At 38.5% G+C, this 15,498-nt stretch overlaps 1 protein-coding gene across 5 annotated transcripts in view; it reads right to left on the reverse strand.

The window, feature by feature from the left end:
• Positions 1 to 15,498, reverse strand: part of KIAA1217 (KIAA1217 ortholog) — a 166,496-nt gene that overhangs the window by 58,025 nt on the left and 92,973 nt on the right. For all 5 annotated transcript variants that reach the window (XM_088534011.1, XM_088534008.1, XM_088534013.1 and 2 more), the window contains one exon: positions 10,741 to 10,834. In XM_088534011.1, the coding sequence (XP_088390137.1) occupies positions 10,741 to 10,834 (94 nt within the window). The remainder of the gene's footprint in view (positions 1 to 10,740; positions 10,835 to 15,498) is intronic.

Consider the following 15,498-nt stretch of genomic DNA (forward strand, 5'->3'; position numbering starts at 1 on the left):
GAAGAAGGTTCTGCAAGACTGAACTACTATATCAGGTCTGCAGTCTCTTTCTACCCTGTAATTTAAACTTTATGGTGTCCCCTTATTTCTGCACTCTTTAACAAAGGTAAAGTTCCTAGCTATAGCAAAGTCTGTATCACATACATGCATTAAACATCTCCCAGAAGTTAAGATGACATTACTGTTTGCTTTGTACGGAGGAATTTTTCCTCACTTACTGTTAGCTCCATCAAAAGAGTGCCAGGTACGCACAACAGTCTGCACATTCCTCCCTCAGGCACGTGAGACAAACTGCCTGCTGGACCACACCACCTCTCTTCCCTGTGTGCAGTGGGAGGTAATTTCCACCCTAAACTTATGAAGATTAGACTTCTTTATCCCCAATCGCTTTCTACTGTAAGCCTGCTTATACGTCTTTTCATTCAGTCACACTCTGTTTTTTGCTTTTCATCCTTTCTTGCTTTTTTTTTTTTGGTAACTCAGACTGAGATACTGTAACTAAAATTGATAATGGCAGTTTCATTCTAACTGCTCCTTGCTAGTTCATACAATGAGCCTCTTAGTGGCTTTGTTGTATTAAGAATTGCATTGTTTCTAGCCTCAAGTTGGTAATAAATATTATTTATTTGTCAACAAATCAATACAGAAGCACCTTTTTTCATTTACTAGTGCCTCTGTCCTACTGTTATCACTCTTTCTTAAGCCTAAGCTTTTTAAGCCTAAATGCTGAGGAGTGTATTTGTAACATGAAATTTCTCCTGCACAGTCAATAAGCAAAGCAAAAATATTAATAAAAAAACAGCTACAGTCTTATGCTGCAAACATTTAAATAATCCATAAATCATGAAACTAGGAAGATATAGAGTAAGTAAAGAAGAAAAATGAGAGGGAAAAAGGGAATTCACCCTTGGGTGGAAATTATTTCAAGGCTGGAAACTATAGGAGAAAAATATCACGGAAAACAAACAAACAAACAAACACCAACAAGCGAGACAGTCTGTGAAAGACATCAGAGATGAAAGAGAGTAAGAGTGGAGGTGTGATGCTGAGAATTAAAGAGAGGAAAGGGATAATAAATAACAAAGGAATAAAAACAGGAGAATTAAACCAGGATGAGTAGAGGAGCTAATGAGAAACAGAGGAAATAAAGGGAATGTAGTGTAGAAAGAACAACAAAGAAAGTAATAATAAAAATGCAATGAGGACGAAAAACAAGAACAAGAGCGGAAAACATGAGTTAATGCAAACTTTCTTCAAGGCTGAAAGATCACTTGCATCTGAAAAGGTTTTGACTGTCGTATCATCCAATGGCCCTTCCCATTCTTAGACCAAACCCACCTCTTTCAGATGTGAGATAAGAATCCAAAAGTAATGAGAAAGGGAAAATATGTTATGTTTAAATTCTTGCCATAAATAGGTTGACCAATGTGTACCAGCCTAGATCTAGCTAGGAGGGCAGGCTCTACATTGGTGTTCACCTGCTTGTATCTCCCCTGAGTTTGTTTGCACTCCCGAGCTGTCATTGTCACCGATTAGCTGCCAAAAAGAAGAGCTTCAGCAACACACGAGCTCTGCTTGGAGGGGAAGGGAGCATGAGGCCGCGTCAGGCCTGGCCCCAGACAGTCCCATGAGGACTTCTAGTCTAGCCACGCCACAGGCAGTGAGAGCAGTGCTCTGAGGACACTGACCCACGCAGGAGATGCTGCACATTGTGCCTGGGCCTGGCCCGTAACACACTTGGCCCCACACAGGCCTGATGGAGACACAGTGTGTCTGTGGGGGGGTTATTTCGTTGTTTAAGCTATCGCCCGGTACCGGTCTGCACAACTTCATTCCTGGTCGGCAAGACAAACATCCCGACCAGCCAACCTGGCAGGCAGTCATTTCTGCATATTTATGAGCATATTTCATTTCTCACAAATGGATGGAATGTGAGAGTTAAAAATAACCTTTAAATTATCCAATTAAGCAGAAAGAAGATAATAAATCTCTCATACTGCGTTTTCCTATGTTTCCCTAGTGCACTTTCCAGACAGGGTAGGTTATACACTAACAAACCTCTTAGCATTTCAGCAAAAATATTTCAGAGTGGTATCACAAATAACAAAAATACAAAATACCAAAACTTTACACATCTCAATTAGAGAAAGGTCAGATAATCACATCATTGGTTTGCCAATATCCGCGTTTATCTCATCAGTGTAGCATGGTCTAGCCACCCCATAACCTATTAGATTCTTTGGACTGAACACACAAAAGCTATCACTGATTTTTCTTTCTTTCTTTTTTTCTTTTTTTTTTTTTTTTAGTTATGACACCCTTCATAGTTAATGCTGCATTCAAACAACTTGTTTGTTTTACTTTTCTACAGCTGCTTTTTAGGTAGAATTATCTGAAAATAAACAGGAGTTGTCTAATCCATGAGGGTGTAGCAGACCTTGCTTCCCTCCGCCCCCATTCCTCTTCAGGAGATCAAGCACATCATGCACGTAGCACGGACGGCCACTGCCAGAGCAGAAAGCCAAACCCTTCAGACCATTCTCCATTTCAGCACTTCCTCAGGGCACCACTGAACTGGTAGAGTCATCTTTTTTTTTCCCCAAAAAAGGAATAGTTTCAAACATGTACATTTCTAGTACAGATCAGCATTTTTATTTGGTTTAAATATGCTGTATATCACATTTCTGCTCTTTAAAAAAGGAAACACTCTTAGTAACTGAACTCATAAATCAAAATAAATGCATGGCTTTCTGACTTTCTGTTCTAACGATTCAGCTCTTATTTTTGTTCCATCTTTGTGGCTCTTCCCACTGTGCTCAAGCCAAATAAAACTGAACAAGTTGATATAGTTAAACAAAAACAAAGGAATACATAACCTTCAGTCTCATATGGCATTACCAAACAACTAAGTCAAAATGCAATTTCTATTACATACGGACATATGGAATAGATTAGGATGTAAATAATATAAAAATATTATGAAATACAGCTGATATTTAAAAGACCTACAAATCATGTGTACACCTGTAACCAGCTGTTTCTCCCACTATTAGGACACAGCAAGACAGAAAAAAAATACTTCTCTGTGCTGAGCTTTGGATTCATCGCTATCCGTGGAAGGAACGGCCATGGAAACCTTATGTACCTGGGTTTTGCAATATGTGTCCAAGCTGAACTGTGCCTCAGCTTTAAGGCCCAACAAGTAGTTGCAGTTTTCAAGTGCATCTTTTGCAACACAAAATGTGCTGTCAATGCATAAAGACTGGTCAGCATGACCAAAGAAAATAATTGTTTATCCTACAGTGAAGCTATCTGTAGTAAACATTAAGTGTTTATGTGAATAGTTTTTACCCAACACCCTTTTTTCGCTAGGTCACATGCAGTCCTAATTTGCAATGATGTTTAAAACTAAAAAAAAAAAGGATATTTTTATACAAAAAAATGAAGAAGTCCCAAAGCACATGACATAATTTCTCATGGAGTCCTATTGCTTGTGTTGTTCGCTAATATTTGCAACCATCTTGTTTATGACAGCTGAGCTTCTTTTTTTAACCTCAACTCTTAAGTGCATTCAAAAAAAGACATTTTTACTGCTAACTCTTTCAGAAGTCTAATTACTTTTCTGGAGTCCATGACAGCAGTACAATCCAACACAGAGAATAACCAAGGTCTGCATGTATGAAGATATCTTCTCCTAGATATCGGGTGCTGGTTTACTGCTCTTCCTTGACTAAAGCATTCATCAGGCTTACCTAGAGCCGGATTTACTGAAATAAGGACTGACTGGAAGGCAGAGAATTTGAGCCATGACCATGAAGCATCACATTCTGGATTTGTGAAAAACTTCCTGGGAAAGCTAAGGTCCTGACTGATCAGTGAATGGCAAGGTTTGAAGAAGAAGAAACATTGCTTCTAATTGTGTGGATATTAAGAATCATAGCACCAAAACACTCACCCCCACAAAGTGATTTTTACTCCCTCTTCCAGTAAAAGTTAATCTAGAAAGCTAAGTAGAACTCATAAAACTTGGCTGGATTTTAGTACTAAAGCAGGACATATAGGACTCCAGCAATTTAGAAAAACTATTTGGTTTATGAAGGAAGATTAGCTCCCTAAAAGGTAAGTCACAGTCATGGCTATTTTTTATCATCTGTCAATGTGCACAGGCTGCTCTGGCAACATCTGACTCTGCCAAGGACTTAAGCATTTTGAGTAAACAGCCAAATTACTGCAAATTGTTCTACTAAAAGTATGGGTAATAATAAAAAAGAGTAAAATATCTAAACAATTGAACAAGGAAGTATTCTGTAAAAAGAGGTGGAGTAAGACTGAAACCAGATATCAGCAGACACTAAAAATGGACTCAAATCCAATCCTTATGTTTTTATTCAGGGAACATTCCCAGTAAAGGCAGTGAGAGTTTTACCCAAGAACATCAGACTTCCGAGAGAAATGTGACTTCCAATTTGAACGATGGGCTGAAGGGACCTTCACACAACAGAGATCACATGGTGGTGTTAAATAACTTCATCAGCTTCAGGGCAAGCACTAACCAGATCTCAACATGAAAGCCAGGCTAGCTTAAATGCAGCCTATTAGTGGGAAACAAAGAACTCACCCTGTAGAAATCCCATTAAAACAACTGTATCATGGTCTCATGACCTACTTCCACACTGAGAACTCAGGGGGAGTTTCTAGGTAACTGTGATATCTGCTATATGACACTCCTCTTAGACTAACTGGGAGATTACTGTGTGGGTGCAGCAAGATCATGTTCCTTGAATATTTTAATATCAAGCACACGATATTTTCTTTCAACAGCGAGCTTCATGGAGATTTAAAATCAATCTGCAGTATGTGAGAATTGTAAAAGAATATGTAATTTTAAATTCTGGTATAGTAATATAATCTATAATCTTGTATACTTTACAAATAATTTTTGTCTGAAATAAATATAAACTACCAAAGCGTACAACCAGTCTATTAAAAAAAAGCCACAATGCAGTATCCACCCAAATATTATGCAAGATCTAAACCTCTAAACAGACTGACTTTGTCAGATGATATTTGAGATTTATATTGTGTTATGCACAGCTAGAATAATAAAATAACGTTTCTGTTAAATTGTATCCCTTTCCCTTTTAACGTAGGTTTTACACAGCAGTCAGTATTGTATACCAAAGGACATATGAATGAAAGAACAGGTACATTTACAAGCTTTCATCACAGTCTGATTTGATGCAGCTACTTCTCAGTATCTGCTTCTCTGCAGTTGCATAAATAATTGGCAAGTATTGACAGCCAATTCAAAGAAAAAATAGTAAAATCAGTAAAAAAAAAAAAAAACAGAAACGTCTTCTATGTATTTTGTTCAATCTCAGTAAGATTTGTAATTGTCAGCTGGAAAATAACTGTTTATACTAAATAAGCAGGTTTGAAACTAGGCATAAAACCAGAAAGAAGAATTTGGTAATTTGAAGAGCAATTAAATATCCATTGTCTCAAAACACTTAAGAAAGAAGGAACATAGTTTCCAAGTTTGTTTCCGATTTAAATTTTCTGTTAATCTGAAACTATCCTTCAGTTTTACACAAACACACACATAAGAAAGAAATTACATATCTTTCATTATTTACAAGCATCATCTTACCTTACATCTTGTGGCGAGTTCCTTTTCTAGAAGACTTTGGCAGGTATTTTAGTACAAATTAGTTTCAGCAATACATGCCATTATATTTTCTCTTTCAAATAAACCACTTTTTCCCTCTTTTCCCAGACAAAATATGTGGGCTAGAAGAGCTGCAGTGTCTCTATTCAAGCGGTTTCATGGACACTCAGAGGCTTTCTTTCTACTGCATGAAAGTTAAATCTGAGTAAGGAAGGCATTTTTCCTGTCCCGGAAATCAGTATAACCAAAACCAATGCTGAGCTAATGAGAAATGTTTCTTCCATGTGTTCTGTTTGGCAGACACTGCAAGTCATATCAAGGAAACACGTGATGTTTATAAATACAATATGGCTCATGTTGTCATAACCTCTCAATGACAAAAAGAGCATTAAAAAAGCAGACAGCAAAACAGCAGGAAAGATGAGATTTGTATCCTTTGGAAGGTCTCTATCAGATAATAGACACATTAGTGTTTGCTTTTTTCTTTTTCCTATTTTTTTTTCTTCTCCAAAGGGAAAAAAATTACAGTAATAAGCTCAGTAAGGCACACACATGGCAACTTTTATGCACCCTGTCCTATAAGCATCCTAGTGCTAAATACATTCACCCACTCTATTGCTTGAATTCTTTTCCAGTAAATACTTTTGGTCTAGATACCTCCAGTTATTTCCAGGCGTTGTATGCGTGGTTTCTTTTTTAGCCATAGTATGCAAGGAACAAATGTAATTTTGACAGCATTTGTAGTTTTCCTTTCATGTTTATTGATGTTAAGATCACAAACATGCCAATAAAATACAGTTAAGCATCTCAAAGAAGTTGCATGTGTGTTTACACATATATTAAGAACACAGAATGATGAGCCTACATCTCTTATCAGTCCTATATCAGTCCTCTAAACCTGCACTGAATTTCAGACTCCTCCTGTGCTCTAAGTTCACAGGAGGTTGTTTGAAGAATTTTAGCAGTAGTAGGATTTTTCCTACATTCACAAATGGCATATACATAACATATCACAGAGCTAAAATACCCACAACTTTGTACCCAGCCACTTTCAGGAGGAAAATGGAAAGTTGCTTTTGCACAATTTTGGTAGTAAAGGGTAGTTAAAGAAATAATTTATCCAATTTACTTAATGTCTGTATCCTTTTGCTGAACATCTCATTTGGATGTGATCCCTTCTCTTGACAGCCAAAATTGCCCATCGCTAACAAGAACATCATTTTTTTTTTATTTTTGGCCATTGTAACTCCCCAAAAAACTGAGTTTCCAGGTGCTCCCATCTATCCAATTCAGCTTGACAGAACTTGCCCTAATTGCTCTTTCTTGGAGAAACAGTCTTTAAAAAGAAATACCTTGAAGAGTGCTCAGTACAAGGGCAGCCACAACAAGCATTCTTTGCATACTCTGACCTCACCCACCCAGCTGAGGTTTGGGATAAAACACTGGCCCGATAAGGTCTTATATTCCAGTTAGGGAATTAAGCAAAAACTTGGTGGGTCTATAACATTTTGCAACAAAGTAACTCTCAGATTTTCTGACAGGTGGTTGGGAGAGAAAGACTGCCAAGCAAAATAGCCACCAGTTTTTTTATGAAGTAAAAATTCCTTCTTGATTCTCAAACTGGCAGAGAGATGAAGCCCAAAACAAGCCACTGCACAACTGTGTCCAACTGTGCCACCAGAAACACAGACAAATTGCAATGAGACAAGAGTAAGACTGTAATTTAGCTACCCTTCCTCTCTTAGTTACTCAAAAAAAAAAAAAAATAGGACAGGAGATGTGCTATGCACACAGAGCTGGGGAAAGAACTGCTGCTTCCCAAAGCCTGAAGGCATCCCTAAAGCACCATGACTTTGCAGCAACAGAGGTGGAAGAAGGATGTGCTACATCCAAAGAACTTCAATTGATTCAGTAACACACAAAAATTTTTCTGTTCTTTCATGTCACTTATACATTATATCGATATTTATTGGTATACACCTGTACAATACACCAACAGACATGAATGTGAGAAGAGAAGCAACCTGGACCTTGCACTTAGGAAATCTAAGACTTTTCCTACTTGAACTTATGCAAATAACAAAATGTTAATTCAGCTGGTAAGATGACCAGGCAAGTGGTATACATGGAACTTAAAACATGCCTGGCAGAATAAAAAGATCATCTAAACTTCAATTTTGGGTCATAAGACAACACTATCTCAAAAGAAAGGTTCATGGCACAGACAGGAGTAAGAAAATGAAATATAGCAATATGAAAACGTATTTTTCCAAAGAAAACAGCTGCTACAGATTTGCAGTGTCCATTTCGGGAAGGAGATAATAAAAAGGAAAAAAACACAAACATAAATATTCAGTGAGACAGCCCTATGTGGCTACCGCTTGCTTGAACAGCCTTCAAAGCAGCACAGCTGTCAAGCAAAACATGCTCTTAGAGATGTAAATGGCCAAGGGACAGCGGCAGTGAGCAAATAAGGCACTCATAAGGATTTCGAGAGGAAAATTTTCTATAGGACATATTTACACCCCAAGAAAGAGCTCTCTTCTTACTCACAATCCATTCAGAGAATGCATGAAAGAAAAAAGAAAAAAAAATCAGAATTAAAGGACATGAAAGGTGAGTAGTTATATAGGACATCTGAATGCCCAGATCCCACATTCTTCTCACACATTCTGAGTCTTCTTGTCCGTATGGATAATACTTAATACTTCAAGTGTTACTGACAATTCTTATACAGGTCTCACATCTGTTTAGTAGTTAAAACAGGTGTCCAAGCTGGCAGCTAACATTATTTTCTGAGATTATTTTGAATCTGTTACATGGAAATGATTATAAATCACAGGAATAGAAGCCTGAACATCGTCAAACCTAGGGAGAAAACTTCCAAAGGGAAAAGGCGGCAAACAGTAGAAAAATCTGTAAAGGCCAGACCTCTCCAAAAAGCAAAAAATCTCCACAAAGTTGTGACTCACACACAGCAGCTGATAAAACATTCAATATCACCATGAAAAATGTACTTACAACTGCTAATTCTTGATATTCTACATACCGTTCTCTAAACTGATCTGACAATAAGCTGCTTATCTGTAGGGTTGTTGAAACGGTTCATCCTGGGGCTTTGCACAACGGTTACAGTAGTTGCTCTCTGCTTCTCATTGCAGTGAATTTAGCGCTCAGTATCATCGTGCAAAGATGCACGTGGGAAAGGAAGGATGATAAGCAAAGTGTTTGGCACAGTCCATTCTTTTGGATACCATACTAGTACATTAGATGTACTTTTCTCATATTATACTCTTATACCATTTTATCTGTTTTCCTTAGGAAAGAGACAGAGATAATCATACTACCCACGGGTGAATCTCTACGCCAATCTAGTAAGCTGTGAGTAAGTTGTGACATCACCTCCCAGACCAGAAAGACCAAAATTTACCAATGCGGATGGACCAAGTAAGAAAATAACTGCTTTACTGGATGTGCAGAATTTGGAAACAGTCTCTGGTACCCGAGTGGAGCCAAGTACAACATTTTCCCCTGATGCTGCCACTTCTGTGGGGGACAACACCTTGTCACTGGTTGACTTCTGGCCACACAAAATTCACTCATAATCAGGAGGTATAATTCTTTGTACAAGACAGCATTTTAACACAGGTAATACAAATTATAGTTTTTACACAGAAGCAACACTTGTGTTCAAAACAACTTTGTTAGGCAGCAAATACCTGGAACAGGGCCAAAGAAGTATTCTTTACCGCTGAATATATCATTAGCTAACCTAACTAAAGCTATCTAAGAGCAGGTCCACATGACAGTTACAGTGGAAGCCAGGGCAGGCAGAGTCAGCATCACTGCACATGGGATAAGAACAGCGCAGGTCTGACTTTCTGAAGCCGCAATATTGTAGGAGTTAACGTTATTTTGCACAGTGATAGCATGTCATGCTTTTGAGTATGAATGAAAGGAAATACACTTAGCTACAGCTACAAGGATGTAGCTAGAATTGAAGAATTTCAGGACCTTAAGGGAAGACACTAAAACCAATCACGAGCCCTTTGAAACACATCGATTTGCCCTCCTTTGTTGAGTGTGCATAATCAGGTAATTTGGTTTCTGACCTATCAAAAGGACCATTTTGTATCTGAGGTACCTAAATGAGATACAGTTAAGAATAGTGCCTGTATATAAACCACTGCAATTGTACTAAAACAATGCTGCCCTAAGCTGTCAAAATGGCAGGAGTACTTACACGAAATACCAATAACAAAGCAGCATGACACACATGGCATCGATAAGGAGATCGAGAAGCAAAGGCACAGTTAGGCAGAGCGCTTGGCAGGATGCAACCTCCCAGCACCACCACGGCCTGCTGCACGCGGCGGCCCAGGGGCCACGGCCACTGCTGCCGCCTGCCCCAAACCAAGCAGTGTCCAGCCCTGCTTCTCCAAGGCTGCAGTCCCGCCAAAGACAGGAATGGTGACAGCGACAGAGGGAATACCTTCCAAAAGCTACCAGCTTTCAATACAAAACAGGCACTCAAACAAAGGCTAACGTATTTCTATTTTTGATATGGGTAGATAACTTTAGGAAATCACAAAACCATTTACACTGTGACAGGTGCTTATAAATATTTCTTACCTGAAATGGCCATTTACAAAGTGTTTTAATGGACTTCAAGCTAGCTACAACTGCTCAGCTACTGCAGTCCATTCTGCACTGTTGCTAGAGTAAAATAACAACATGCTGTACTTTACCCCCCATAAAGTGTTTGGAAGCATGAAATAAGAAGCTGTATAAACTCTTAGACCAATCTATGTCCTTAAATAAGTAATTAAAAACTATGCTTTGATTCACAAGCTTTAATGTTAGTAAACAAGAACAAAAAAGAGTTAATGCTCAAGGCAAGTATTTGGAAAAAACAAAGCAGTTAAAGAGATTACAGAGAGCATTATCAATTCCCCTTCTGTATATGTTGCATATATACTCCAGACTTTATGAACTGGTGTATTTACATTACAGATATGAACATAAACATCTAACTTCAGAATTGGAGGAAAGAGAAGTAAAAAGGTACTTACCCTTATGTCTCCATTAACAGCTCTGGAAGCGTGATTAAATGCATGTGCAGGATCTTTGTTGTAAACTTTAAGGAAAGATCGGTCTTGAATATTCCTAGAATCAAAAGAACCAGCAGTGATAACTGATGCAGGTGCTTTTATTTACTTTGCTGCCCTAAAGTTTCAGGTAACAGATGGACAGACATAGCAGGGCTGCAGCTGACCTATAAGAAAAACCTAAATGCCCCAACTTAGACACACACAAACAAACAAAAGCCGACTTTGATTCTCTTTCCCATGGGAAGTATCATTGCTTCACTGCAACTCCACACCCACAAAAATTAGATAGTGCTAAGTTTCTTTCAAGATCCTGCCATACAGTGAAAAACACTTTGAAGACAATAGAGCTTCAATATTTACAAGGCACTCAAAAGGATTTAGTTAATATTTATTTACATGTTTTATTGTGTACCCAACCCACATTAATTTTTCCTGTTCTGAGAAGCAAGAATACCAAAAAAAAGTCTAACTAACTATTCTTGAGGCAATTTTAATTAACTGTTTGTTCACAAACTCCTCCCCCCAAAAATCTGCAACAGCTAAAAATCCAGCAGCAAACAAAATCAACCTCTAAGCTTTATATATGCGAAGTTTATAGTAATTATAACAACAAAAAATAGGTAACAGTTTTGATGAAAGCTACTACAGAAATTGCTTAGATGAAAAGTCCTAGGAAAGTCTTTTTGTGTTAAATTGGGACAAAAAACTTTGTCCATTTTAAACCTCTTACATTTATGAAAGAGCTAGATGACAGAAGTTTTCTATTGTTTCTAAACTTACCTTGGTATAATCTTATGTCTTAGAAATTTGCACCAGGTCCCGATGATCCCTTGTTCAAACGGAATCAGTAACAAAGCCTTCAATCTAAACACACTTGCATCCCTTCAAAACTGCAATTCCTTTCATTTCACACTGGCAATCTCTAGAGAATTTACCCATGTGACTAAATTCCTTTCCTCCAGGTGCAGCTACAAACTCAGTGAACTGATCTTAATCTCTGGGATTATCATTTAAAAATGAAGGAAAGGATTGTTGGGCAGGTCTAATTTCTTTCTTATAATGTCATATTACAATCAGCAATTGCTTTGAATGGTGAGCTAGTCAGGACTTGAGCTGCTGTTGTAGATGTCAAGGAGTTATTAAAGAAACACCGTATCTTAAGAGAGAGATCAGTGCCTTCTGTTTAAGAACTGCAGAGCTGATGAGGAGCTTAGTATTTATGAGGTCTTAGTTGCAAAATGCATAAGAAAATAGCTACCTTGTGGCAAGTCCAAGTTCTTACATTATTTATGGTAACATAAACCGTTTTCCGTCTTACAAACGTGACACTTCTGCCTCGAGACCCGCACTGAGCGTCTCAGTTACAATTTTATGCCTCAGACTTGGAAACACATTCTTTTTGATACAAAACAAACTCATTTTTAGCTCAAGAAATGGCTTACTGTTCATTTAAGTTTTATCTGCTGCCTTTCTCTCTTTTTACTGATGGCTCCGAGATGGTACTTCAACTAGCTGGAGTTTGTTTTAAAAGTGTCCTCCATAAATATTTCTTGTAGAAACATGACACTTTAAAGTAAAACATTGCTGTAAGGCAATGCAGCAAAATACTAGGCATTTGATCTCCAAAGTGAATTCTGCTTCACCTCATGTTGCTATTCTAAGATAAACATTACTGATAATAGGTATATGTTACTGTACCTTCATTATTATTATTATTTGCATTAATGTAGCTCCCAGATGCCCTTGGCATGTTCAAAGGCCTCACTGATCCATGTGCTGGATAAACACGCCCAGAACACAATCCCTTCACCAGCTTACAAGATGAATACAAGACACAAGAGACAACAGAAGACCGATAAGAGAATAAAAAGCAAGAAGACCATATTCTCTCCAGCCTGATGAGTAATAAGCAGATGCTGGCACAACTGCCACATTGGCAGAGAGCAGTGCAACAGCAGGAGCGGGACAGGAAGGAGAGCGGGACTGGATGGGGAGCGACGCAGAAGCTTCACGGATGTTTACGGAGGACCCTTTCCATACCTAGCAGAGAGCATGAAGGCACTTGTTTGCAAATTAAAGACATTTACAATGGAGGTTGGCATTATGAGCTAAGTGGAAGCAGATGGCACTTGGTATCCAGCAAGAAATGAAAAGCAGGGCTGAAGTGGGCTTGAAGGGGCCCTCACAGTGAGACAAGTACCTTCTATTTAATGAGACAGAGGAGATAAAGCCAGAGGACAAATGAGAAAAAAAAAAAAAAAAAAGTATCTCTGCTTGTCAAGCCAGGAGAATGATCTTTGTTGCTTCATTTGAATGGGTAAGAGTAAATAAGATCACCTGTGTCAAGCACAGAGAAAAGGATGTTGCAGCAGTTTGTATTAAAATGCTGATGAATTAGCTGAGTGTTTCAGATATGCCGTGGGAAAAGAAAGATTGCATTAGAGGGATGGCATGCAGAAAAAAAAAAAAACTGATGCAGAGCCTTGAAAAAAGTTTAGAATAATGGTGTTATGGGCTTAATTAGCAAGATAGTGTTTTCCTCAAACCTTGTAATGTATTAAAAAAAAAAAGGCGGAAAGGGAATACGATAATCTAATGAGGACGAACACAAGCTGAGGTAAAAATAATGGCCCATGAGACTATGTTAGAAGAAAAGATCCAGATTTTAGCTTGGACAGAAGAGGTAGGATTCATATACTTCAGCTACAGACACTAACAGGATAGACATTGAGAACTGAGAAGGGTTCTCTCATATGTACCACTTACCAGACAATTTTACAGAATGAATCACAACCACCTCAAAAGGTGGACATAGAAATCTATATTTCAGATTGCTGAAATTTCATATTGCTAAGTTTTTCCGGCGTTAGATAGGAGGGACAGATAAGTTACTGAGGTAAGTACTACAATTCAACTAATGTTTAGGGATATGATAAGGAAGACACAGAGAAAGAGAATGAAGACATAACCCTGAAAAAAAATACACAACAGAAAACGATTGTTTAAGAAGGGATACCATTCTCATATGTTATCTGAAAGAAGTGAGGAGAGGAACAAGAAAAAAAATCAGGAAAGAACAGCCATTGAACTAAACAGAGATCATGATTTCAAGAAAAAAAATATTAAAAGTATGTGACATGTAAGAGAGTAAAGATGGAAAAGTCACAAAAGCAGACCATTTGGTGACTTTGACAGCTGCAATGGAGCAGTAGGGAACAACACATAGCTTGTAAATATTGGAACAGAGTTAGAAGAGTAAACTCCAGATGACTGTAGAAGTGAATACAAAAGAGGAAGGTGATGGGTTGGAAACTGGGAATGTAAATTGTGTGCAGGGAGTTTTGCAGGGAGGCACCCAAACATATTTACAATGGAAGAACAGGAGCAATAATAGAACAACAAGTTAATGAAAAAGAACAGCAGGGGATGGGAGAAAAAAGGAGCATGAGAGCCTCAAGAAGAGGTGGTGAGCTTAAGAGTTGACCAAGACATTTGTGTCTGGAAATACAAGGGAAGAGAGAGCAAACAAAGGGTTAAAATTTAGTATTTCTTTTCATCTGTTTACTAAGTGCAGACACTGACAAGATATTCTGAAGAATAAGAAACAAAGAAATGAAGAACCTGCTGTAATTTTTTTTATGATAAACACAACTAGTACCGCAGGCTTTGGACTCCATTAATCTGCAATTGCTGAGGTTTTGTTAGCTAGGAGAGTGGCAGAACTGAAGGAGGGAATTTTGTTAAAGAAAAATTCAGATGGGTCTTGTGATTTCCTCTAGAAGTGGTCTACGACTGAACTACATGAGCAGAGGAAGCAGATGTTGGGAGTGAGCCAGGCCTGAGGCTGGCAGAGTAACGTCTGCAATGGGAATAAGGAGAAAAAAAGGGAGTTCGCGGTGTGATATAAAGATAATCAACACCTACATTCTTGGTCACAGGGAGGAGATGAAGGCATAAACTGGCCGTGTGAAAATCCATGGAAGATTGAGGGATAAAGGGAAGAGAGAGAGAGAGCTCATGGGCCAGCCAATGGTTGGCAATAAGGGACCCATCAACAAAGCAGTAGCGCCTATATTAATTTAATCACTTGATTTGATCTAGGGAATTCTGTTTGATGTACAAAAATGCTGAATGTGGGCACATGATGAATGATGATGCAAAAAATCAGATGGGCCTGAATGTAGGCATTACAGTGGCCAGGGAGCAGGTTTGCAGCCTGTAAAGAAAGGAAAATAACCAAGAAGAAACCAAATCCAAGAGGCTGGAAGCACAAGGCACTGGGTAGATGGTGTGAGGAAAGCAGAAGCAAAGATAGAAAGAGGGGCACGATGTTGACCAAAAGGCCAGGAACAAGAAGGATGGGGGACTTTGAAGTGGCAAGACTGGAAAAGTTTCAACTCGTTCTTCAACTGCAGCGTGATAAGGAGAAGCACTGAACAAAGGCACCTGTACAAGAAAAAGGGCAACAGTGGAGAGCAACTTCACATCATTTCAATGCAAAAGCGTTTGACTGGCTTAGAGAAAACACCTTTTCATTCTTCTCCTTCACCATGCTACTCTGTCCACTCTTCCCATCTTCCAACTCCTTATGAAAAAGACAGAACAAAAGCCTCCCATATTTGCCTGCACAGTTTTACAGAGCACAACATGTCTGAGGTGTGCCTGAGGTGCTCAGTGATTTAAGACTTCCTGAAGCCCTGAGAACCTGATCCTTCTACT

This window comes from Tinamus guttatus, unplaced genomic scaffold, assembly GCF_059628265.1.
Source record: "Tinamus guttatus ecotype Peru unplaced genomic scaffold, ASM5962826v1 Tinamus_guttatus_pri_ptg000530l, whole genome shotgun sequence".
Classification (NCBI taxonomy): domain Eukaryota; kingdom Metazoa; phylum Chordata; class Aves; order Tinamiformes; family Tinamidae; genus Tinamus; species Tinamus guttatus.